The 27,575-nt window shown below is 37.2% G+C and overlaps 1 protein-coding gene across 11 annotated transcripts in view; it reads left to right on the forward strand.

Annotated features, from left to right (window-relative positions):
- Positions 1-27,575, forward strand: part of LOC139986771 (dual 3',5'-cyclic-AMP and -GMP phosphodiesterase 11) — a 139,648-nt gene that overhangs the window by 72,166 nt on the left and 39,907 nt on the right. The window contains exon 1 of one of the 11 annotated variants that reach the window (XM_072002358.1): positions 3,250-5,601. The exons of 9 other annotated variants lie outside the window; for them this stretch is intronic. In XM_072002358.1, coding sequence (XP_071858459.1) covers positions 5,562-5,601 — 40 coding nt within the window. In that variant the 5' untranslated portion in view covers positions 3,250-5,561. Of the gene's footprint in view, positions 1-3,249; positions 5,602-27,575 lie in introns of those variants that run through there. One more of the 11 variants, XM_072002359.1, reaches the window with a different exon arrangement.

Genomic DNA, 27,575 nt, shown 5'->3' on the forward strand with positions numbered 1-27,575 from the left:
CGGTATCAGCACGGTAGTCCGAAATAGCTGGCTCTAGCTCATCAGTTGCATAATCGAGGAAAGTCGTGTAGGTACGCGAAGACCCCTTGGTAATACTCGCACGCTCGCATTCGCGTTCGCGCTTGCGCTTGTGCTTATGCTGGCGCTCGCGCGCGTGCGTCGTGTGCTTACCGCGTGAAAACGTGACGGAACAGCCAACAACTTAGCTGTCGTTTTCTTTCTTCGCTTCTCCTTCCCTTCCATCTCTTCTCGCTCTCTCTCTCTCTCTCTCTCTTTTCCTCTGTCTTGCGCTCTTGTTCTCTTTCTCGTTCTTTTTCGGCACGCATTTTATTATTTCTCCTCTTTTTCTATTTTATTCTTTGAATGAAAGCGTACAGGTTCACGCGTGTGGACGATATCACGAGTCCCTCTGCGCTTTTCCTTCTTCCGTTCGTTCTCATCATTCATCTTCTTCAAGCTACCATATGTTTCAGGTTTTTTTTTTGCTCTTACGACTAGCGAAGTTCACTCGATGCAAAAAATGGTCGCCCAAAACATTTGTTCTCTTTCTATAATATGTACGTACGTATATACCGAGTGAGAAAATATCAAAGCGGGCGAAACATTTTGATAATGATAATTATTTTATTGAGCAGACGTTATTTAAGGCATGTAAAAATATGGGATTATAATGCGCGCAAGATAACAATAATATGAACATTGAACTTCCATTTTCTTCTCTTATCTCTTACAAATTTTGCGCCACGTATAGTTAGAAATTTTTCGACCACCATGTAATGAAACAGAACTCGAAACTGAGTTAATTAAACGATTCCTGCAGGTTCACGCGAAGTATTCTTCGTTAAATTCCCAGTGCACCGTCCAACGACGATTACTTACGTTCATTCCTATTCTATTAATAAACATTTATTTACCACAGGATTTATAAACAGTATACGAATTTGGTATTATTAAATCTTCGCTTCTATTTATACGTTTTTTTGAACAACCACATTTTAACAACAAAAGATACAACGTAGATGTTTAATCGAAAAGGGAATTATTACGACAAATCTTTATAAATTATGGTAGATCCGATTTTCATAGCGCAATTGTTCTTAAATATTTCACGAGCTGTAACAATTTTGATTTAGGTAATAAAATATCTTCAATGGAATTTAATTCTATATCAGCAAGTATACTGTCATGTTTAGAAAGTCATTATTCTAGGGCAAGAAACATCGATCTCTCGTATTTGTCGAGTAAAAAGGAAGACAAAAGCAAATACTTTGTGCAAATAACGCGGTATCACCACGTAGACTTCGTTCCGTTATAAATTGTAAGAAATTGCCAATAGCTCCGAGAAGTCTGAAATTAATTAATTCTTAAAACTGTCTAAGATTTGATTCGATTTCACGTGTAATTTTACCGCGGTTAACATTCATTAATTCAAATAGATCAGTCTAACTACGGACTCGTCAGCTTCTTGTTTAACACATTAAACGGTCGAAATAGGAAAAATAGAAAAGTATCGCAACTTTTTTGACGTGAAAACACTCGGCGATGACTAATCGCTGTGACGTTATTTCGGCCTACGGTGGCGCGATGGAAAGATTGTTAGGCAGAGTTCATTGAAAACTCAATGCTCTGCTCAACCTTTATACACCATCGTATTTATTTCGTCAGGCGTAAGCAAGTGTTTAATTAATAACTCGCCAACGTAAAGCAGCAGAGTTTAAAGCAGTTTGTTCGAGTGTGGGAGGAGGAAGGCGGAAAAGCAGAAAGATACCTGGCGCAAAAAAATATTTACTTGTAAAACATATACCTACAAGCTTTCTTTCACAAAGTATACACGAAACCACGTGTGAATTGGTTGACACGTTGGTCGTTAATTTTATAAAGTTTATTGCACTTGCTTCGTTAAAACTGCTGTCTAATATTTGCCTTCAAACGCCGGCGAGCCTAATTAGATATCGTTAGCGAAACTGGTCTGTATTTCCAATACATAAAGTCACTCTACGTATATGTAACCAGATTATAAATTGCATTTTTCATCGTAATAATTTATTTTCGTTTACGCAACCGCAGCGTAACGAAACGCCTGGCGGCGAACAAATTTAATTGTACCGGCACGAAGTACGTATACAAATTCTCACACTGGTGATCTCGTCTTTCGCGTATCACGAGATAAGCAGGATCGTCTTCGCGAAGTTAATCATTCGCTCGAAAAAGCGTCAAAGAAAAGCGGTCGAAAAATTCATCGGCTTTTCGCGTATTCGTGGTAAAACAAGAAACAAGTATAATCTGCATAAAGTTCTCTCTTCTCTCCACCTTCGATTCCTCTCCTTTCATACCAGCCACTTATTAAGCCACTACTTATGTAAATAGATGAACGTGCGCGCGGTTATCAGACGAAAGCCGATGTAAGCACAACACGTCGACCAACGGAATAGATAACAATTTTTTATCTGGTCGCCTGTCTTCGAAGCCATCGTTCTCTTTTGCTTTGGTGACGCCAGTGCACTTTGCAATTTTATCGGCAGCTGGATTTTCAAAGATAGACAAGCTTCCGGTTGTTGCAACTGGAAAGCTCGTATTATCCGTAATCAATAAATTTCTCGCGCGAAAACACTTTTCCCCTACGTACATAGTAGAACAACGGCGCTAAAACGCGGTAAATTTCCGCAATTTGAAATCGCAATTTTTTCTGCCGCTTTTGATTTTTTGCCATTTTCTCGGACATCGACTCTCGCACGTTGAAGGATTAAAGGTTTCTGTATCGTTAATCTCCTGTCTTTTGTTTATCCTATATACTCTTGTTTATCGGCGATAATCAGTTTGCAAATTGACATGTTTCGTAATTGCTATAGATATGTTAGCTCGCACCGTTCGCCATGTATTTGCAATTGCTCGCAAGAATCTCGAAGAAACTGAATCTAACGCTAGTAAATAAATAGAAACGCGTTAATTCGATCGAAGAACGAATTACTCGCGTTTTTATTTTCCTTGGTCGTCGCTCCTATATTTCTCCCATACGCTTTTCTTTCAAGAATTTTGATTAAAAAGAAACGGACGATAAAAAGAGCGCTACGTTTTCATAGCGCCACTGACCTAATACTAGATTTCGTATTATATACACGTTTGCTTCGAATCCCTCAATTTTCTATAACTTTCAAAATCGGTCATCCTTTCTTTTCGCTTGCTACCAATTTTTCCATCTTCCCTTCTTCTTTCTTACTTGCGTGTTTTCTCTCCTCTTTCCCTCGATGCCCTCTGGAACCGTCTCTGTCAATCGTTTTGACACAATTGTCGCGGCCTCTTTCTCTCCCCCACTCTTACTCCCGATTTTCTCTCTCTTTTTAACCGCCTATCACAGTCGGTTATACGCGCTCCTCTCTCCCCTCTCTCTTTCTCTCTCTCTATCCATCCAGGTCTCCCTCTCTCTAGGTTGTTCGGCTCTCGAGACCGTGACTGACTCGATTCGCTTCGACTCGGCAGTCGCGGTTAAACTCGCGCAGGAGGCATTACGTGCGATTTGCGCGTCACGCGCGTTATTCATAACGCAACGAAAGAGGAGAAAAAGAAACGTCTTCCGTCAGTAACGGCCGGCTTTTTGTTTCTCGCTCGTGCAAGTCCGAGAGTGGTTTGCCTCGTACGGAATTCATTTTTCCATCGCACACGCTGATCAGTGTTCGAAAGAGTCGATTCGTCCGAGTGTGAAGTTCGGCAAAAGAGAATCGCGGTTTTGACGAGCCTGGCCCGTCGTCGGAGCGCGAACGCGTTGCCGTGAACGGCAGAACGTCAAATTCAGCGCGCAACGAAAACAACCTCGCCGTGTTGCGAAATTCTCATCGCGTCGGACCCGAACGCGTTTCGTACAGCGGTGAAAATTGAATCGACAGGCGTAAGAAAACGGCTGACGTTCGAATTGGGATCAAAGTCTGGTGACACAAAAGTGAGAAAGTAAACAAGCTGCGCGCGTGCACCGTCGTCGTGTACGCCATGTGCGCCCGCTCATGATCGGCAAGTGCTCCGTGCAACGTTTCGATTCGCGACAACTCGCAGAATTCGATAGAAAGAAAATCGTTTGCTCGAAACTGCGAATTTTACTACCGTTAAAAATTGCGATTGAAATTGTCTCGCTTTTGAAATAGTCAACGAAGTCGACGAAAAGATTGCTCGATTTCTCTGTTGGAACAGTGCGTGTACCAAAACGATAAGGTTAAGTCGCAGCTCGTCGAACAAAGAGAGAACCAGCTGAAATCGACTGAAAGACTTGGGTTGTCAAAGACAGGGCGTACACTTCGTGTATCCTTGTTTGACGTAGCCAAAAAAAAAAAAAAAAAAAAAGAAAAGAAAAGAAGGAAGAAGAAAGGAAACGTGGAATAAGCGTTTTAGATCGGGGTGAAAAGAAGTTGGACGAGATACGTTTGAAAGTCAGCTGTTCGTCGAGGGGCAGAGCGCGCTGCGCTAATTCCTTATGGACTTTCGATCGTTCCAAGTATTTTACATCGCATTTCGTGCGCACGTGGTAATCGCGAGAACGAGCATGACGGCAGCTCTGGAAACGAGCTAGTTGGTCGAATATCGTTGGCTAGATCTACGAAGATACGGCGCTCGTCTCGAGGGTGTTGAATCTATCGAACGCTGTTCACGAAAACCGGTTGCTCTTTCGTTTTCCCTACCGTGTTAACAATTAGTGCCACGTCTTCGAACGAACAGTTTGATAGATCGTTGAACATTCTTTACGATTAACGATCTTCCCCGAGATGCAGAAGTGATGGACGTCGCGAATCGGAGGCGCAGCAGTCGGCTTCCAGCTCGTATACGAGTCGATTGAACGTCGTCTCCGACGAGCGACGTTTTCGACATCGGATCGGTATATCGATCGTCAGAAAGTAATTATTCGCTTGGTTGTTTACCAGCGTCACGAAACAGCGACCAGACTCCGTGCGTGTCGAACCGTCGAGGCACGTGGATGTTATCAAAGGAAATTTGCCCCGAGAGGTCGGTCCGCAACGTGGGAGCGATTACAACACAAGCCAGTTCATTCATCGTACGGATTCCAGCGCACCGGAAGTGACGAGGACGAGAGTGCTTCCCCGAAGTTCGAAGCGCACGCACGAGCGCGATATAGTCAACTTTTGTAGAGAGCCGCGTGTAACGCGTGTGTATAGCAGAGTTGTTTCGTGTGGAACGGGAAACGCCGAGTAGAGAGTAGAAGAGAGCTTGATCGTGAGAGGGAACGAGCACACGGGTTCCAGAGAAGAACGCGCGCGCGGCACAGAAAGACGAAGAAAGGGGTAAAGGGGAAAGAAAAGGAAGCGGCGCAAGGCATCGAGGAACAAGGATGCGGTCGTGGCGGAGAATAGCGGGCTGCCGGACGACCGAGCGTCCTGCGAGACGCACGGTCGCTCCTTGAAGGACACCGCGGTTTTCGTGACCGGAGGATGGACTGCTCTGTCGAAGAAACGAGTTGCGTGCGAGAGGAGCAGCGCTCATTCTTACATGACGACCACGCTGTCTTGTGAACCTGATTGTTCCATTTCGTCGAGGCGCCCCGCCACACTCAGCGCACGATTATGCAGCTGAAGAAAGCGATGCTTAAGATATTCGATCAATGTGAGTTGCCGATTTTGCTTCTCCATCTCTTTCTTTTACTTCTTCTTTTCACTGTCGTTCTCTTGCTTCTTCGTCTTGCTCCTTTTTTCACCTCCATTTTCCTTCTTATTCGTGTACACCGTTGTTTCGTGCTTAACTTCTTGCAACTCGTAGTAAGAAGCGATACGCCTATGAACAAGAGAGTGAGTGAGTGAGTGAGAGAGAGAGAGAAAGAGAGAGATCCGTTATACGTACGAATAATTAGAAATAATGGTTGGTAATAGCAGCAGTTCAATTATCGAACTGCATCACACGCGACATAAACGACATGAAATATTTTACTTGACAGAAAATGATGTGCAGGGTAGAACAGTATACGCATTTATACGCAGTATATGCCAGAGGAAGAACGTAGCGCAAATGCGAATAATGAAAACCGGAAAGGACAGTAATATCGCAAAGTATCAAAGTAATTGCTGGAGACTGTGCAGAAAAAAGCTTTAGAAGCAAAGAGCTGGAAGTAATTTTGTTTTAAATACGGAGAATCGCTGAAAGAAATAAGACGAAATTGCGAGACTGAAACCGCTAACTCTCAAAGGGTTAACTACTTTAAAACCAATTCCCGGTGAATGAAAGTTTCTCGACGAATGTCGACTTTCTTTGTTACCTCTTTTATTTTTAGAACCTCGGATTTTAATTGTAACGAAGTCGTGACACGTTTTGAACGAAAAACGAGAGGAAAGTCAAAAGCGTTTTTCGAATAACGTTTGCGATCTTCTCGTAGAGGAAGATACGACGAGAAATTTAAATTCACGATATAACAAATTGTTGCTAACTCGATACGTGTATCGTTGCGCTTAGGTATATACGAGACACAAACGTACAATACCGATAGGGTCTAAATCGAACCATGATAAACGCACTCGAAGTTACGGACAGCAAACAGCTGTCGAAAGTAACCGAGATGATGATGTCTCCGGCTATTCTATATCGACTGTAATACGTTTTTATCAATGTTACATCACATTGTCCAAGCATTTTTTCGTATTGAAATGGCTATTTTAGTTGTACATTTTGCGCATTTTGAGTCCCATACTTCGTTTGTACCGCGATTATAAAAGTTGGTGTACAATACTTGTTCAGGCACGAGACGATAGCGAGATGCTTCCGTTCAAGTTCAAAGACAGTGTTTATAGTATCAGTTAATGCCCGACAGCGTTAGATGTAAAAACAATATTTCTCCATCATGTATAGTGACTGTCAGCCAATAATGTTTTCGTATTTGTTTGTAAAAGTCCCCTTCTATGTAGCATTATTATCAGAGAGGAAAAAAAGAAAGGGAAAAGAACAGATACGTCGTTTTGCAAACATAGAAGAATTCATTGCATTAGACAGTGTTTAAAGAACTAAAAGGTTTCCATTAGTATCTATTAGAAAAGATTTTCACGATATTTGCGAGCGAAAATTTCACGACACACATGATCTCGTCGTTTCCTTTCGAAAGAGGAGAAAATTTCACGAAAGAACAAGAAGATTGCTTGTTACGAGGTCAAGTATTGTCTGAACATAATACACGCTATACGGAAATAATTATTGTTCGTTGACGTCGCGAACGAAAAGCTCTTATCTAGAAATATAATAAATACATGTCCGAAATACAATGTATTCAAATTGATTGCTATGCTGAAATTGTTATATTAAATTGCATAATTTGAATCGTGTCGCTACTGTCTCACGTTTGGACGGATAATATAAATCGATTTTAATTCGACATGAGTTTGTACGAGTATATCTTGCTAAGATTTATTTTCCAAATTAAATTTGCTACGAATTCTTGCTATATGAAAATACGGTACGCTCGATTCATCTATATTCTTTAGATTTTCAAATATATTTAGCTGTGCAAACCGTAACGATAGTAGAAGTTTTGACCATCTTTACTTTTCTTCGGTGAAAATTAATTATGAATGAATTTAAGGAAGCCCTGGACAGCACGATGTGATTCCTTATGACAAAATAAGACCAGAATGTAGAATAAAATTGTTTTGGAGAAAACCGAGCTTGAAAATTTGTCAAATATACTTGAACCTGGGTAATTCCAGGCTGGACAGAAATAAATAATGGCAGAAATAAATTCTACAGTCAAGAACAAGTAAAGAGTGTGGAAGAAAATACTTCTGTTTACGGCTTTATCGCGAAGAAAACAGAGTTTGAACGTGTTTAGTTAAGAATCGGCCTGTTACACATGTATGATAAATTTTCAAATTTATTTTTCTCGGAAACGGAGCGTCTTGTGAAAATATTTCATTTTATAATTTCTACTTATTTTCTTACGTAGACTAACCCGCTGTCGATTATTTATTTACTCCTGTCCAGTGTGGAATTAGCCAGATTCGAGTACATTTGATAAATTTTCAAACTCGATTTTCTCGAAAATTACGCGTCGGACGAGATAATTGTATTCTCTGTTCTTTATTATTATTCTGTGTTCCATATTTTTCTTACTTTCTCATAAGAAATTATCTTACGTCAAACATTATTCGACTGTTCAATATTTAAGTCTATCGACAATTGATTAACTGAACGCCGTTGGACAAACTTTTCTCTTCAAAATATCTGACCGAGAAATGGTGTTCTTCTTTTCGCGGATGTACTAATTTCTTTGTTTCCGCTCGCCATCTGCTCACGTACGTACACGTATGTGCACACGAAGTTGTGTGCGTGTGTAAGATATCGTATAGATTAATACTCGTGCGAAGCAGTCTTCCTGTCCAAAAGTGTTGTGCCCGTTGTTGAGCTAACGTTCAAAAGTATCCAGGCATTTGTTTGTTTTTAACAAAACACAATGTAAATTACAAGTGACAGTACCGGTAATGATTTAGTTATCTAATCGATACTATCGTAATCGCACGTAGCATAACGTTACTACGAGTTTGATTTTTACACGTAAATCATTCACTCACTTGCAATGGAAAGATTAGAATTTGTATGATGAAACTTATGAAGGTGTTGCGATATTTTATCATCGGTTTACTTAATTTTTAAATTACGGATCAGAAGAAGAGACTTTTATAAACTGATAGGAATACTATGGTGGTTAAACTTATGGGGTTATCATTCGTGTCTAATAAATATTACTTTCAATCGTTAGTTCGTCGTTAATTTGTAATACTTGTCTTAAATACTGCTTCTGCATAAAAATCATATTTTGATAGATAGATAGATAAATAGATAGATAGATAGATAGATAGATAGATAGATAGATAGATAGATAGATAGATAAAGAGAGAGAGAGAGAGAAAGCGTCCAGATACTTACGAGCGCCTAGTATACCAAGATTGGTTTCTTTGACTGGCGCCACGCAGAGAAAAAAAAATGTAAATGAGTCGCGCGAGACAAAACGTGTTCTTTAATCATTGGCAGCGAAAGGAACGTGTCGGGAAAAAAGTCAGTTGAGACGAATGCGTGGCCGATAGATAAGAAGCATGAACGAACGTGTACGTAGTGCGACGTAGTTGTCGCAGCTCCGTTATCAATAGCTCGGTACAATCGCACGGGTAATAAATTAGATCCGCTCGTAGAAGAGCAGCGAGCGTTTCTATTACATAGTAGAAAAAGAAAGGAACGTCAGCGTGTCGCGTCGGCTCGGACGTGTATATAGTATCGTCTCGATGGAAAAGTTCGGTGTATTTGGTAGGAACGAAGGCGTATCATGGACTGCTGTAAATGCAGAGGCTTGCTCGAATGGCACGTACGAAAGTATTGTATTTCGTGTAGACGTTTGTTCCCCGCGGAACGCTGCACCGGTGGCTGACTGTGTGCACGCTGCAATAAACGTAGCCGTGAGTCGAACTGCGGTGCATGGCATAGCCACGCGTTCCTCTGTGCTCCTCTATGCTCTACACGCTGTACGCTCTACGCAGAGCGCGGAGAGACGCGTGCACACGGCTGACTGTAGCTGCATGCGTGCGTAACGTGATTCCTTCGTGCACAGCATGGGCCCCATTAGTGGCCCCCAGGTCGTAATAGCGTAATAGCTCGACAGGTTACTAGAAGGTATCGCGAAAACCCATAGCCTCTTTACGATAACTCGCTCCCCTATCGCGATTCGTGTCACCGAATAAATCTCATATTCGCGTATCTTCGCAGTGGACGCGAATTTTACCACCGCGTTCATTACCTGCGACTAATTTTTTTTTCTTGCCGCGGCAGCCCCGTCGATAGCTCGGTCGTTCGGTTCGAAGAAAATGAAATCGCGTGACTAGGCGTGTTGCTCTCTTCATACGGATGTTCCATCGGAATAACGATATTGTCACTCGAAATTATAGAAAATTCGATTTGCTTCCTCGATACGCTTTCGCTGAATCGTTTGTTTATCAATGGCTTAATCATTGTGTCAATCAACGTTATTCTTCGTTTGAACGTTGTTTCGACCGTATGATACGCAAAGTATCACGCGTCAATAACGTATCGAGAAAGGATTTTTTCCCCTAACAATCGTGAAACTTGGTAAATAAGTTGGTAAATAAAGAGCATTCGACTGTTGTTTCAGTCAATGGGACGACGTTTTGCGCGATGTGTACATTAGAGAAAGTTTGTCGAAGTGGTTATTTAAATATTAGAAAGAGTTTCGTCGTCTCGATTTTGATTTCATGATTTCGATCTTTATATGATTTTACAGAATGACAAAATTCTAAATAACAATGCTTTGCGAGATACATATGTAATTACTAATTACGTTTTAAGATATCGTCGCTCGCACAGATATTGTGATGCGATGCCTAAAAACAAGTAGTTGTAGCAAAATTAACAGAGATGCGATAAGAAAGTAACTTTCAACAGTTCTATGTGTGGATGTTGGTTACATTTTTAACATTTTACATGACACACATTACGTTACAGACTACATTTTACAGTTTAAGATGATCGCTTTTCTTACTCTTCTTCTTACCTTACGATTATTATTAATTAGAAGAATATTGCGTTAGCTGTTTAGTATCGTAGTTTTTCCGATATCGTTTCCTTTTTAGCGTTTGATATGGTTAAATATCTATCTTCAATACAATTTGAAATTTAAAACGAATTTAGTGAAATAAATCACCCTATAATATTATACGCATACTTATCGTCTTTCGTAGGAGAAGTAAGTCTTTCTTTATTTTAGCGAACGATATCTAAATCCCCGATATAGTATATCTTTTATCAAAGACGAATTCATCAGAGAACAGGTGTCTTATACGTAGTACATATATAATGCTGCAATAAATGTCAGATTTACGATAAATGAAGTATTATTTACAGGCCTATAAAATCGTGCTAGTTATATGTGATAAAATGAATAGATAGAGGATAACTGCCTTACGTTCGTTATCTATAAACAGAAAAAGAAAAAAAAAATGAAGAAGCTACGTAAATTTGAAAGATAACATTTACGAATGATGTAATTTTTAACAGAAGTATAATACGCGCGCCTCTCACATTTACGTAATATTACCTAGTATCTTGTAACCAATATTCGAGTAATCCGAAGTAAAGATAATATGTTACTCGATTAGATTGCGATGAAAATTTCTAACAATATGTTCGATCACCTTTGATAATATACGCAAACCAACGAGAATACTAAGGCACAAAAGTTTGCAGAGGAGCTTGTAGCTAATTAATCGAGACAACAATAGATGTTTTTAAGAAAATGATGCAATGAGTAATAGCTGTAATAAATTCAAAAACTTTATACGAATGTTTGCTTGACATTCTTTTTTAGTTCATCAATTTCTTAGAACTCTCGCAATAAACAAAGCCGTACCTTAATTGTCATAGAACGTGTATGAAATTGCCAAGACAGGAAACGAGATCGAACAAAAGAGAGTAATCAGTTTCGTGAATTACCGAGAACAGAGGAATAGGACGCTTCAAATTATTTTATTTAAGGAAGAAGAATTTTCTTTATCGAGGGATTTAATACTTTTAAATTAACCAATATCTTGTTTTACGTAATGAGTAACTGTCGTTTCACACATTTTTCACGAACGAACGTATTAACGTAACGCAATTAAAATCGCATCCATTCTTCTTGAATTCATTCATAAGATAACAAGATCGTATCTTTTTTCATCAAAAGTGTTGTTTCGCGCACTGTATGCATATTTATGATATTTTATACAAATATTCCTTTAATAAATATTTATGATGTTTAGTAATATTGTATATATACGTGCGCGCGTGTTACAATTTAAGTAAACGTGCATAATTACGTATGAGTAACATCGAAAGTACTATGCGTTACTACCTTACAATTAGTTAATTAAAATTGTAGCGTTGTACGTGGCGATACAACTTGAGACTAGAAAAGGATAACAAGAACGTGCTCGAGTAATTTTGAACGGGTTTCGAGCAACAGTACTCTCTTGAAATGAAATCGTAATTGGATACTCGCATCGCTGCAATTACTTCGACTTTTTCTGAATTCGTTGCCCTAGAATGTCTGTACCCTAAATACAGCTCTCATCGTTTATTTTTCCTTTTTTTTTTTTTTTTTTTAGCTCGATAAAACTTAGCAGGGAACGGTATGATTTCTGTTTGCGGTTCTACCTGTCGGAAAGTTTGACATTTTTTGTGGACACCATCGGGGAAAAAGGTGCTTCATCGTTTATCATTTTGTGGCGAAAATATTTGCTCTAGGCCAACACAGTTGGCTAGACGGGCCGAAAGCAAAACCGGAAGTTTGTGACAGTCGAAGCACAATTTCAATTTCGCTTGTTTGCCATCCGTTCGTTGATATAAATTCGGCAAATAATATTTTCTCTGTAATAGAATTTTCGCACGTTCGTTCCCCATTCGTTTAGCCGAACAAGAAATTCGATGAATTTTAATGATTTCCCCGAACAATTTTATCGTCTACTTATACACTCTTGGATAAAACGAAGTTTCCTTAATCATCAGTATTCTTATAGAAAATAATCCAAAGTAAGAGTAACGCTATCGCTTGAATTAAGTAAGTCGTTACATTTGACCTTTTATCGCGAATTTTTAATTTACATTTTCAAAAAAAATTATATTGGTAGCAAATGCTCTTTGTATTTTTTGTATTGTGAGATACGTACTGCTTGTAATCTTATGAAAGAAAAAAAGGAATGTTTTCATAATGCTTTAAACAATCATGGCTTGCAAACTTAATCGAATTTAGTCTTTTCAATGTTATTATATTGCAATGTGTTATCGTCTAGCAACGATTCATATGACGTTGTATTTCAATTGTTTAAACACACAGAGACGTGGATAAACTAATTGTAAGTAGACTTTATCAGAATTTTTCAATCGATGAAAACGCAAACACTTCAACATTTCAAAACAAAGGAAAATGAACTTACGCGTACAGCACTGTCAAAATAAGCCTACCAAGTGTCGATGTTTCCTTTCCTTTTCTTTCTTTAACTTTTTAATAAAACATCTGATGATCCATATTTACGCACTAGACATAACAAAGAAGGTTTGCTCAGGAAAAAGGAACACTAGAACACAGGAAACTGGAACATTTTGTATTTACTATGAATTTTTGTTGGGAGAAGTATTACAGGAATAGAGAAAGCTGTTAGTTAGATGCTTGAAGAACTGTTAAATCTATTGACAGCGCGTTGATGTTCGCGAATGGCCACGTTAGCCAAAATCGTACTGAATATACAAACAGGGATTTCTTGTTTCTTGGAATTAGCGTTATGATACGGCGACGATTATTTTAGGCAATGAAGAAATAAACGTCGTTATTGGTCTAAAATGCTCGCTATAATCGCCTAATCACTGCTAACTATGAATAGGAAAATGTTATAGAAATAGCGCCGTATTCACTTTCATCGTTTGTGACACATAATCGAGTGCAGCGTGAACGACAGGAAATTTCTTGATAACGACAAAATAAAGAAATTATTATCGAAAATATGTTATGCTGTTACCATCGATCACAATTATTGTAGGAAATAATACAAAATGACGACAATGATAATTGTAAGGAAAAGAAATTATTTTCCAAAGAATTATCACATCTTATGTAACGAATAAAATCAAGACGCATACATACAAATGCGATAATTGTAAAAGAAGAAATAATTTTTCAAAGGATTATTACTTACTATAAAATAAACTTGAGCCACCGATCACGGTAAATGTTAGAGGATTGTTATGTTTCTTGATAACGTCGAAAAGTTGAATGGAAGTAAGAATCAAACAGTTCAGCAAGCGATAGTTTAGGAGCAAGTAAATCCCTTCGAGTTAAAATGTTTTGTATTCGTTTGCACAGACGTATAAATGTATTTATATTACGATACGTTGTCTAAAATATTTTCCAAGTTTATTTTCTTCTCAATGCCCAGAAATATTTCCAAGAAAACGTAATACCCAAAGGTTACAAGCCCGATCGGATGGTATAACAAACCCACGCTCTTTTAAATTTAAATGTAAAATAGCATGTACACGATGCACTGGTACCTTAAAGCATTTAAGCTCTTTATCCGTATATAAATTTTCCATTTACATATGCAGGTGGTATTCTTCTTTTAGAGTCTGTTAGCGAATCGGGTATCTTTGAAAATATTTGAAAATATCTGCGTTTGTTGAAGTTAGTTGCAACTTTATATGTTGTAATCGGTTTACTTTCCACTACCTAACAGGTCGGGTTGCGCTACGTATTCGGATGTGACTGCTTGCAGTCTTCAATGACAAATATATATTTTCTTTTTTTTAGAGAAATTGATAAAATAGATTTACATTTAATTGTTCTGTTATAGCAGGATTATTTATTTTTGCACCTTATAACGCATTTAATTACAAAGCACAGTATCTGTTACACCATTGTACAAGTACTTGCGCGACTTTGTTGATTCCACGTAGAAACGTATCTGAAGTTAGAGTGACGTTAATAATTTGTTGAGACTTTGGTATATTCGATTATTTTACAAGGTTTACCTCGGATATATACAGTACGATTGAATGTAATCAGAAGTAAAAGAATTACAGAATATTAATTGGAATTAATTTTTGCAAATGTGGCTCTCTTCGTTCACAATGGTAACATTGAGAAGAAAGAATAATGGTCCTGATGGAAAATTTTTGTACCAAGATATGATCTAGAGTCGTAGCAGAACTCTGCTTACTATATTTTATAGTTAAATCTGAAGAACTTTGAGGCACGTATTGTCGTTATCGCGTTTGGCTTTCTAGTTCCTAGATATACTTTTACGTACGTTTGTCATAAACTTTTCTTTCTTTATGAGCCATTAAATTCTGCAATGTGCATTCTACAAAAAATCTGTACCTTGAAATGTCGGATGCTATAGAGATATACGATACTGTGAGAGAAAGAAACAAATTTTTTATTTTATATAAATAATTTGTTAGTTAACGTTTTTAAATATCTATATATACATATTACGTGTGTGCGTGTATAATAACGTAAAAGAATTATTATTGGACTGCGGATTCTTATGCGCTTGTAAGAAATTTGAAAGTGTAACATTGCACAGGATGTAGATAATATGAAACGAGATGTAGCATATCGAAAGTGTAACGCTTCCTGTATTATTTGATAGATCAAAAAATATTCTATCGAGTTTCTGTCGATTTCATTACGTTTTCAAAAACATAAATTTACATAAAAATTCGCGCTCCAGTTATTACTTGTTAAACAATTCGAAGTTACCTTGATATCGCATGTACATGCATAATTTTTGTACAAAATGCTGTAGGAAAATTTACACGACCTTAAAAATTATTGTGAGTATGGTCAAATTTACATAGCAATTTATCTAACGAGTATAATTATTAACGATTACAAAAATAAGTATTTTATTAAAACGTGTATAGAGCTTCGTTAGTAGTCGTAATACAAATTTGAGTAATTCTTATGAATCTCATTTTCCTTCGTTATTAAGGTACTATACATACGTAATATGCTGTATAGATTAGTATTCTCCATAAGGGAAGTCCATGCTTACGTGGGTGGATGTGCCTCCGTGGTCTCCACTCCCTTTGTGTCGTTGTAAGAGATAAAAAGAAGTTCAGGAAGAAATCAACAGATTTAACACGACCTGCTTATTTTTGTCTTTTGTCTCATTATTAAAACAAAAGATAGATAAAAAGTTTGCGTTGGTCACGTGTTTTCCTATATACCATGCCATGGCATGAGATGCTAAGTTGGAAAAGTTCTTTAATTAGAAGCTTCAAAGTTTAAGTTGGCCAGCATTCTGCGTATTTCTAAAAACTACACACGTTACTGTTTTTAGTTGTGCACAAGTTACAGAAAAACAGCAACTGTTTCGTTGCTACTAAGATGCAAGCAGAATGAACAATTTTTATTAATATATAAGCGTACTATACAGAATATCACGCGACGTTTCTTCACATACTCTGCTAAATACGTACCATAGTTAAAAGTAAGATGAAAATGTTGTGTAAACGCAGGATCATAAAAGTTTTATTAAAAGATTATGATAAAAAATATAGACCGTGAAGAGAACAAGAAAAAAAAAAAAGAAAAAAGAAAGCTTAAGTAATTATGGATTTTTCTAACGTAACACGGGATAGGATATACATAGAAAAATAACATTCCTCTTTTCATATCGATTTGTCTAGCCAAGTATATATTGAGTAACAAATTGGCTTACTGAATAAATTCACTTGATGTTATATTACATAGATATACGTATATGTATGTACGTTTTCCAACTCATTTCCAAGCGTTATTCGTGTGTGTCGATACAATCCTACGATCAATACTGAATTTATTGAATTTATTTGACACATGCCAACAATTACATTGGTAAATCTAACCTGTATTGATGCATAAAAAGCCATCGTTTAGCTATGTTTGATTTTTGTTCTTGTTGTTTATAGGTACTCCTCAAAATACCTGAAAAACAGAGAAAATCACGATAAAAGCGTTTTTCTTTATTTTTGATAGACGGTGATGCCACTTTTCTGGCTCCTAATGAATTTTCCAAGCGATTTATGATATTTTCTTTATGCAAAATCATTTATCTTCGTGTCATTTTCAGCTGTAGAACACGGTAGCGAAGATAATTTATGAAATGTCATTCTACATATTGCAGATAGTATTGGACATTATTTTATAGCTCTACTCCTTTAAAATAAACATTAAATACCATCGTTAATTAAATATTAATTAATATTTTTGCAATTTTATCTTTTATTTTTTTTTTGTTTCGTTTAAATGAATTAGCTTACGAGATAGTGTATGAAAATGTAGTAATATTAATATTATTTCATTCTATAGGTTATCGTAATATTATTATACTTATAGAATACTTGAAACATAAAAAATAATCCATCGATTCGAAGACAAAGGACAAAATATCTTAATTGACAACGAGATTAAAAAAGTGGTATTCAAATTTAGTTAATCGCATAATCTCAACGTCTGTAAGTGAGTTGGCTAATGGCGTACTGAGTAAAAATGGTCAGACACACTCTTATATTATATTATTTCCATTTGTAATGTGCCCATTTGTTAATTTTTCTACTAATGTCAATCTTCAACGCTTTTTAAGTATCTTTCCTTGCAAGTACTGCATTGTTTTGTAGAGGGCAATTACTAAGAAGTATTTATTCATAAATATAACAACAAAATTAAAGATTTGCTTGTCTCGTTTTCTGTTTTTAGAAAAAAATCGTATAGTGTCTCCTTCGAAAATTCCACGAAAAAATATCTGACAGAACAAATGAGAAATAAAGAAATTAGTGAATGGTAGCAGTACTTAAAAAAAAGTTCTAGAAAATACTAAGAACTTACCTCGAAGCTAAAAAACGTAATCCCCTATCGCTGTCTTGCACGAAATAGTAGCAGCTGGAAGCTACGTATGAATATGCATTAATGGAGCTACGAATATATCTTTTCCATGGGAAGATCTGTCATGTTTCAGATAACTGTAGTGTCTTCTTGTTCAATATGTGTCCCTTTTGCTTCACATTTACTCTATCACAAAGACCGTTTCAATAAATTTTGAGATACGTAAATGTCTTACGCTCGTATATTAATTAGAATCCGCATTCTTGTATTTTCGTTACAATTTTCGTTACAGAAAGAAAAAAAGATTCTTTTAAAATATTACGTATATAAATTATAAGGAACATAATTTTAATTAAAAGCAAACGTTGACTGGTACAGGATAATTATGGAACAGAGGAAAGTCGTTAGGACGAAGAATAAAATATAAGCATTGTTAAGAATTGACTGGCGATGAACGTTTTATCTTAATGTTTTCTTTGTCGTATATTTTTGATTTTCCCGAAGAGGTGTCCCTAATAAATTGGAAGCTTTCCAACTAACTAGTTTGTGATTCCAAGTTGTGAGTCATCCGTAGAAATTGTAGGCTAAAAATTCTGAACACGTAGATCGGTCTGCGTTTGCTAGTTGATACGAAATTGAAGAACAATCGATGAAAGACACGGCCGATAAAATGAATGAAACGAAATCGAATTTGAAGCTTGATTTCGTAGCTGCTGCTTCGATGATCCGCTCGTTCCCTCGAATCGAATTTTCTTGCAAATTATAAATCAATGAAATCCAATGTTCCGTCCACTACGTCGGATTTTTTGCGAATTAAAGAAATCGCCACAGACTTGTTTCGTTTCTCAGGTTACCCAAATCCGTATCGTCATTGCGCGGGATCGATTGACGTTGTCTGTACATATCGATCTTCCAAGAAATACCAACGAAGAGAAAATTCGCGCGTCGAGGTCAAATCTTCTCGAACGTTACCAATGCCATTTCGTTGCGCAATCTGAACGGTTCGTTCGTTCGTTGATTTCGGAGGTCGATGTATTATCGCGGTAGTTATATTCTTTTCTCGTAAATCTAACACAATGTTTGAATGTTTGGTTTTCAAATTTCCGCCCGTAAAGAGAACACGAATGATGAAAAGGGAGATTAGAATTGAACGAGCGATATCAAATCGAGCATTGCCATTAAGAATATGGCTGATTCGGGTTAAACGGGAAAGGCTGGTTGTGCTTGCAGGCTTACCGAAAGCTTACGCACGCACACGACTTTCGAGCGAGTTTAATATAGACACGCGTCGTGCCGCGTTCTCCTCTTGCATACCGAAAGTGGACCTCGACGACGAACCACTACGATTCTTGCTCGCTTCGTCCGCGCTACGTGAACGCGTTTATTTTTCTCTTGTCGATACCGTCAAGCCAGACGGTACGTCGGCGTGGAATTGAAACGGCAGATGCTTCGGTTCAACGTTACCCCTCGCTCAAAATTCAACGCGCGTCGGAAAATTCCTTTTCTTCGTTTCAACTCGGTAACAATTTACATAACGCGTTTATAAAGGTTAGATTTATTCCTATTGTTCTTTCTCGTCTCTTTTCCTAATATGAAATTACGCACTCGGTAAAAATGTCATGCTAAAGTCCAAAATTGTTCGACACATGTTCGGTTCATACGTTACGTAGCGATCGAATTCGAATATGCATAATATACAGGCGAGTTCGAAACAAGGTTAGTTAGCTGTTCTTCTTCCTCGTTCGTTGTAAGTTTTAATGCCGGAACTTTGTTGAAATTAACGGAGCTGACTGAAACAAGAGCAACGTATTATATTATCCTTGTCGATTTTTCATTTTTTCCATTGTCAACTATGGTTTAATTCAAGCGCCAATTTCATTGTTTCTTAGGTTCGAAATTCTTTACTTTGAAAACAAATATTTCGTGCGTCATAGAAGTCGAATTATTAATTGAATTTCTATACTTTCTGTTTTCGATTATTAATTTTCTATTATCGAGACGGCGATAGTAGACAAGAGGCAAGAACATACGAATTCGAATATCTCATTAATATAATTGATTCGTTACATGAAAACAGAAATTGATAAATCAATGGTTTAAAGTAGATACGCATAAAATTTGCTAGTAATTGCCATGTGGCAAGTTCTCGGCAAAAATTATTTTATCTAAAACTTTCCGCTTTTCGACCGACTCGTCTTTCGATTATGTTGATGAAGTTGGATTTCAATCTACAGGTTCCGACGTATCTTTTAGTTTACTTTTTTCTTCCGATGACCTCGCATACATATAGTGAATGATCGACTGTTTTTGATTATAGCGATAATTACAACAACATAATTCCATTTTATATATTCACGTATAATTTTAATATTATTCATACTGCAGCCGGATATTTAGTTAATAAAAGTTCTATATTATGAATTTTCTTTATGAATATGGCTTAGTCATTTATTCTACATCTTTTTTATTCTTATTTTGCAATAATATTTATGTTGTTATACTAGGATCTTGATACGAGATTAAAGTTAGCGTTTCGACTAAAGGAAGCATTACTGTTCTTTTATGGTAATATGCGCTGTTTCATTGCCAGCTCAGTGAGAAGCAACCCAGATAATAGTCGTGTTCTTGTTAATATTGGCGAATGGTCTATAATTTTGTTTTATGTTATTTCTATAGTTTTATATCTATCGGTTCTATTTAGATCTGGTAACACTTCGATTGCGCTTCTAAAATCGAAATACATGATTCAGAGGAACTTGCAGCTTAGGAAGCTCCATTTAAGAGGAAATGATCGAGCAGTTCGTTTCAACTTTTTAAGACTTAACGTGCACTTCCTGCGCGTCAAACGCGATAGAGTATACATTCTTTTCTTCTTTTTCCAAATGTAAATATACCATTTTCTACATTTACTATTAAGTTTCTCGAGTATTTTCATGTTTGAAAAGTGACTTGCACTCAGTGACTCGTGAAATTACTTACGGTTTTATGGTTTATTACCCGCTGGTTTGATATTTTAATTTAGTCGAGAAGAGCTGGAGAGATCGAGTTCGAAACCGATCGTAATATATTAAATCTATAAATCACGAGGCAGTTGAATTATCGCATAAATCACGAAGTGCAAGCCGATATTCGATAATGATACTGCGATGTCGCAAAACGCCTGTCTGTCGGCGTTAACTATCACTGACTGTTGTGCCGTGCACATTCGTCGTTCGGTAATTACAATTTCTGTGCTTGTACTTGTTCGCGCATGGAAGTTCCACGTCCTCTCACGCGTATCAAAAATTTACAAAATAAAACGAGTCGTCGAACGAAATTATAATATCGAGCTTTGTATTTCCATACATTTATCTCTGCGAGTTTCTCTGCGAAAAGAAAAAGATAATACCGCGTAATTATTCGAAAGTATCAGGCTTCGAATCGTTAAAGCCGATTTTATTGAAACTTAAATTGTCGTTTAAGACAGTTACGTCCAACAGTATCTTTCTCGTAAATCGATATCAAGTTAGTAGGTTTCTCTTTATATTAGTTACTATTTTAGTTGTATTTTATGCGACTTATGTTCGTCAAAGAACCTCGAAAACTCAGAGGTGAACTTGTTATTCCACATATGCCGTAACTGTGATTTGATAAGAGCTGATTGTAAGTTTAGTAGGAATCTGAATGACGTGCGTTGAAAGTCCATGCTAAGAACATTTAGAATACTAATTGTTGGCTTGAATGAAAATTCCATCGCTACGTGCACCAATGCGGCCACGTATTTCCTCGACTACAACGACTCTTCTACCAATGGATTCAACTTGTAAATCGCCGCGATAACTCCAATACACCTCCGTACACATACGTATACTCGTGCAATGTGTACGGCACAGTAAACAGAAATTTGTTACGTTTACTTCCGAGAAAATATTTTCCTGCTACTTCTTATTTTCTTGCTAAGCTCTCTTTATTTTATCTATCGTAACTTTCCATTTCGCATTTACCAGTCATGTTCTACAGCCGTGTTTACAAGAATATTTTTCACGCATGTATAAGTATTAATTTTACATAATTATGTAACACAGGCGTGTTGTTTTAATGATAGCAGGATATTATGTATTAGAAAATTATAGTTCGATAAACATTATAGATGCTTTGTCGATATCATAGTATGCGTATGTTATGTCGATAGGGAAAGTACAGAAAAACATAAAAATCCTTTCTTCCATTGTTCGAACACTTAAACATTTCTCGACATGTTATAGTATTCTTCGTTAAACAATACACTTTTCGGATATCATCGTTAAAATAAATAAAAGATACATCTTTTAAGAAGTTCATTTCGAATCTTCTGTAATTCTATTTTGAATATTTCGAAAAGCTAATGTTCCGTTTTATTTCCCTCCTCTTTCCTCGCCTCATACGGAATTCTCATACGGATGCTGTCGAAGTTAGATCAGAGCTTTACTTGATATAGCGCTACTTAGACTATAGTAGTACTATAGTAGTACTTAGTAGATTCCGTTACATAGAAGCGTGGAAACATTCGCTAAAGATGTTTGCATAAAAATTTATTTCAACAAAGTCATCTAGGACTTATTACACGTTGTGTTGCGCGTCGCGGAATTGGAAAAGTCAAACTTTGTCTTAATCTTAAACACACGATACCTTGTACAAATACAACCAACGATTTAAATATTTACCCGAATGTATCGCTTGTACATGGAAACTATTACATTGGTCGAAAGTCGGCTACGCACCGAGAATATGTACGTTGAAAGATAGGCAACGTAAGTACGTAAGTGTTACATACCTACGTGAAATGAGCCTGTATGTATGTAACGAATATCTTGGCGCCACATTTCCGTAAGTTGACGACGACGCCGCTTCGGATCACCGGTAGGCCGTTGTGATAACTCTCGTGTCAGACAGTCAACGATTATATATATAGACAAAAAAAAGCATTCTCACAGCAAGCCATATAACATACGCACTGTCTTGCCGACAGCAGCCGTTTACTAAGTGAGAACCAGACGAACCGTGCCATTACTCTTATTTCAATTGCAACGTGTAATACACGGTATTAGATCTCTTTCTACGTATTACCCAACATTGAAAAAAGTCAGAGTAACTTATATGATGACTGTATCTTTACGAGCTATGAAAACCAAATCGTAAAGTTTAGAACGCTTTTAAAAGAAACGTCTTGCGTTCTATCGAATTTATCGTAAATATGTAAAATGTAGGGTATATGTGACACATATGCATTAAGACCCATATATTACGAGTATTATCACATTCGCAGTTACTAATGTAGAGTTGTCTTTTCATAAACTATAGCTGCTCGCCACTGACGTAAGGATGTGTTTTCTTCTCTCTCTAGAAATTATAGCTAGATATTTCTGACGTACAGTTACGTCATTTTTAATACGAAAGCAGCAAGCTATATGAAAACTGTGTGCACGAAATTAGAAATGAGAAACTTAAAAATTGTGTTCGGACGAGTTTATCATGGCAGTTCAATATTATCTAAGTTTTTTGTTTAAATGCGGAATAACAAGTACACGTACGAGTATGATTACACGACAGGTTAGACTTTATGTTTCGCGTTCTTTTGTTTACGAAAGAGGCGCGCGATAATCAACGTTCATAAACAAATGTTCAAATTTGTAGAAATGTACGTTTCCTAGACGCGTTTAAAATTATGTAAATAATTAATTGCGGAAGCGTTTCTTAATTTTGAATTTAATTTGTTTTAAATTGATTTTAAATTGATTTAATACGTTCATGTTTTGTCACATAGTCTTTACCATCAATGAGCAAAGACGTAGCGTCGTTAAATTAATCCATACTTGTAGCTTTATTCGTTAGCTTTCTACATTTGTTAAATTATGCTTCCAAAGTTTAGATTTTAGTTTTGCTCAAACGTAGCTAGTAGGATCAAAATCAAGCGACTAGAGAAATGCTATGTGTATGTGTGTGTGTATATATATATATACACATACAGGAACGATTCTTGCACTAAATATACACCAACAGCGATTTACGTAATTGGAACAAGCGATATTTCTTTTTCGATTGTGATTAGAAAAAGATGTTAGTGGAATCTTTAGAATTATATCTTCCCTTTTAAATTACAATGTCTACTTACATGGGTTTTATAGCTGCATCACTGCTTTGTAAATATATATATATATATTTCTAGTTATATAGATAAGATTCGCCTTAAGAGAATACGATAAAACGATCGAACATGATTAGTTCCTGAAATATTAAAGGAAACCTGTCGGTCTTTTTTCAAGTTGTCCAAGCGCTTCTCCGTTCGATTCTAAACGTTTCCGCTCCTTCATTGTTCTCATCAGCTTTATCTCTGATTTATACATAACGTTTGATAAGACTCGTTCAACGGTGCGCCATATGAGATCATTCTATATCGTAAAAGGTTTTCAATTAGTGGCATCCTAAAGCAATATGAATTGCAGGCACTATACACGTGCATGCTACGAACTCGAACGAAATTATCCGGTTTATTACCAAATGATCGCGGACATGGTGTTCAAATAGGTTGAGTTTTATTTTAATAAAATCTTTCTTATAGCCGTTTACATATCTCGTAACTAGTTGTAGTTCTTGTGTATTTGCTTCTGAAATGAACGATCTTTTTCGAGCACTCTGTCGTAATATTCGCTCTTTACATTAATAGTCGATGAACTATTTTAAACGACTTTTCTATATTAATTGGCGAGAAACGTTCTCATTTATAAGCTCGTCAACGTCCAGTAACACGATCTTCCCTTCTCGACCACATATATTTCGAATTGTTTCTTTACATTAAAATTTACTCACGATCTTTTGTATAACGCGACAGTTTCTATGCATTTCTTTCACTCTGCGAATTTGATTTGCATTTTGAATATAACATTTTATGTTTTATATTATAATCTCTGGTATTCAGATATTTACTGATCTTTTTATTATTAATATCTTAGTAACCATTTATCGAAAAAAAGTGCAAAATTTCTCCTTTAGTAGAATTACTATTTAACTATGAGGAAAATTAAATTTTTCCTACATATACAACCTGACGCCAACGAAATACTTGTGTTCTCTATTTTTATTCGTATATACGATATCCTAATAATTTTGGTCTCTTCAAATATCTTCTTTTTATATGTAAGAAGACTTTATTTATAGAAATTGTACAGCACGCAAATAAAGGTAATTTATTTATGATACTATTCCAATAATAGCTATTCTACAGGTGAAGAATTTCTGAAGATTACGTTCGAATTTTTAAACGGTACGCTATAGGTTTTTATTCCCAGTTAAGTAGCAGGTGTTTAGAGAATTTCAATGATCTTCCGCACAAGGACGGTTAACACTAAGCAAAAGAGTAAAATAGTCTAATATCACAACAGATATTTGAAGCGATGATTGTCTGCATCGATGAAACGTTGCAATCGTTATATTTTTGAAGTTCGTATCCTCATCATCATTTCCGGATTGATTGTAGAACATGCCGCAACAAGTGTTTACACATACTCGTGACATTGTCTCGTTGTTAATCATCGCGAGACGAAACGTAGCGTGGAAATGATAGGGAACGTAAATAATAAACTCGAATAATGGAGATGGAAAAAATGACATAGAAATTTAGAACTTTCTTTCAGTAACGTCAATAGATTTTCAACAATGGCGAAGAAGTCATTGAATTACGACCTTGGGAAACATAAAAGATATCGCGTATTAGGAAAACCCAACAAAACGCCACGAGATATGGAACAAAGAATCTTTAACAGCCTGTGAAACGATAAGAAGCGTACACGGAGTTCAGAAATCGAGCGATTGAAATCTTGCGTCGACGCAAATGTGTATCGCTTCGAGTATCTGTTACGATCTAAGGCTCGTTGTTTCGTTCGATTAGCGAACGAGCTTACGCTCGTTGTAAATCACTGAAATCCTTTAAATACTCGATATTCCATTAGGGATGAAGAAGTATGTGGTATAAAAGACAGCGAACTTTGAAATTCTTTGGAAAGCTTTCGCGTAATGCCTATTTCTTAGCTCTATTCCATAAAAATACGCTGCCATCGATTTACGGAAAAATTCTGAGTCATCGCTATTTATTCGAAGTTTCATTTACTCGAAGCGACTTTTGTATTCATTTTCTGGAGAATTTTCGCTGTCTACCGTACGTCGACGTTTCATTTTACGTGTAACCGTAAATACGAATTTAGGTCAGGCTAACAAACGTATGTTGATAAATACGTTAACAAATTTTAATCAGCTATGCAAGATCCGAGATTAAGATAAAAGGCTTTAAGAGGCTCGTTTTATACAATTTCATCGAGCTTCGAGTATCTGACGTGCAATCTTCATTATCATTGAATTACATTCAAGGATCTGTTTAAATCGCGAGAAAAGCACCGAATAACCAACACTCCGTTACGTACGCGTCTCTGCCATCCGTTTTATGTCGCCGCTGCTCTAATCTCCCGACACGTTCCATTCTTTTACGTTCTTTTGACACGTTGTAGCAAGTGAACGATCTTCGACATGTCGCGGTCGACAGTTGGTTAAACATGCGAGAAATCGTCGAAGGCGACCGGTACAAATATATTATTATTATCATTATTATTGTTGTTGTTATTATTGTATTATGATTATATATACGCGCACACACACATATATATAAAATACGTAAAATATATATATATATTATACATAAAAAATACATATATATATATATGAAACACCGGCATAAAATCAGGCGGGGAAGATACAGCGAGAAAAGAGGGTGGAAACGCTTGGCCATTTCGTAACGCATTATCGCGATCGAGAAGGTCGGGCGCGCCACGCGAACGCGTTCTTCTCGAATCGTCGTTTCGATTTCCTTCGCACCCCACCGCTTTCGGTCGGCTGTTGCGAACGTATACACGAACACGAATGTAGGGGACGACGAATCGCAGGCGGAGAGCGATTATGGTAGCCGGTAGCTCGGCAGCTGCTCAGCTGGCTATCAATGACGTACGAAAGAGGCTTTGACGCACGGTAGTCAGCCGGAAGGAGAGAAAGAACCGCACTCCGAGAAAAAGATATAAGCAGTTTGTCGAACGAGGAGGTGTGCGTAGAACTGGCAAAAACGGAGATTCCAAGAGAAAGAGATACGCAAACAGGAAGACCGTGTAGGAAGCGAGAGGGAGAGAGAAAGCGAGCGAACACGTTGGCGAACAGACGGAACAGAAGCGATTGCAACGTGTACAGGAGATTCGTGGCATTGCTGAAATTGCGTACGAGAAATTGCGATCGGAGGGAAAATATGAGCACAATTCGGGTGCCGAAGGTTAAAAATTGGATGCAGAATTGGGATAAAGATCCGTTGACAATGCTCTAGAAACGTAACGGGGAAAACAACCGACAGCGATGTGCTATTCGAAATTGGATACGACAGTGACTAAGAGAGAAAAACGATTTGCAATAAAATTATTTCGCCCGTGAAGGGCGATGAGAGAAATTAAATAGCCGAAAGATCGTGTCCGACGTTTACATTTACATTTGTATCGACGCATCTGGATTTTCCCAAGAAAAGATAAAAAAAAAACTATGATTAATTGAACGAGGCGTGATAAGAGATACCAGGAAATTGTGAATTACATTGACAGGATAAAAGAGAATGTAAATAGAAGTACGTGTAAAAGTAAGAAATTATCGAGGATTTAAATAGTAACGGATAGAAGGGACAGAGAGAAAATAGGGCAAGGGTGCAATTGAGACAGACTTGCAAGGTGAAAGAAAGAGATAACGAGTCGAAGCAACGTACAAGAAGGGAGCAAGATACGAAAAACGGTGGCATTGAACTTGACACGACGACGAAGTACCGTGGTCTTTGCGGGAGAAGAAGAAGACCGGTGCTACCGGGATTCGAAGAGGGGAGATGATGAGGGCGACCGGTCGAAAAGCAGGTTTCGGTGGCCTGTTCGTATAAACTCAAAGGTAGAGTGGGAGGCCCCCGACGGACACGAAGAGAGATCGACGAACGAGATGCGATAAATCCTTCTTCATCCGTTCGTTCCGCTTTTCTATCCTTTTTCGGATCCTTTCGACCTTGTCACGATCGCAGACACAAGATCGACGCCAGACGGTTGCAATCATAGCGATATTCGCTGGCTCCGTTTCCGGACCGTAGGACAGCACCTCGGGGAGAAACCGATTCGTACAC

Source organism: Bombus fervidus, chromosome 4, assembly GCF_041682495.2.
Source record: "Bombus fervidus isolate BK054 chromosome 4, iyBomFerv1, whole genome shotgun sequence".
NCBI classification, from domain to species: Eukaryota; Metazoa; Arthropoda; class Insecta; order Hymenoptera; family Apidae; genus Bombus; species Bombus fervidus.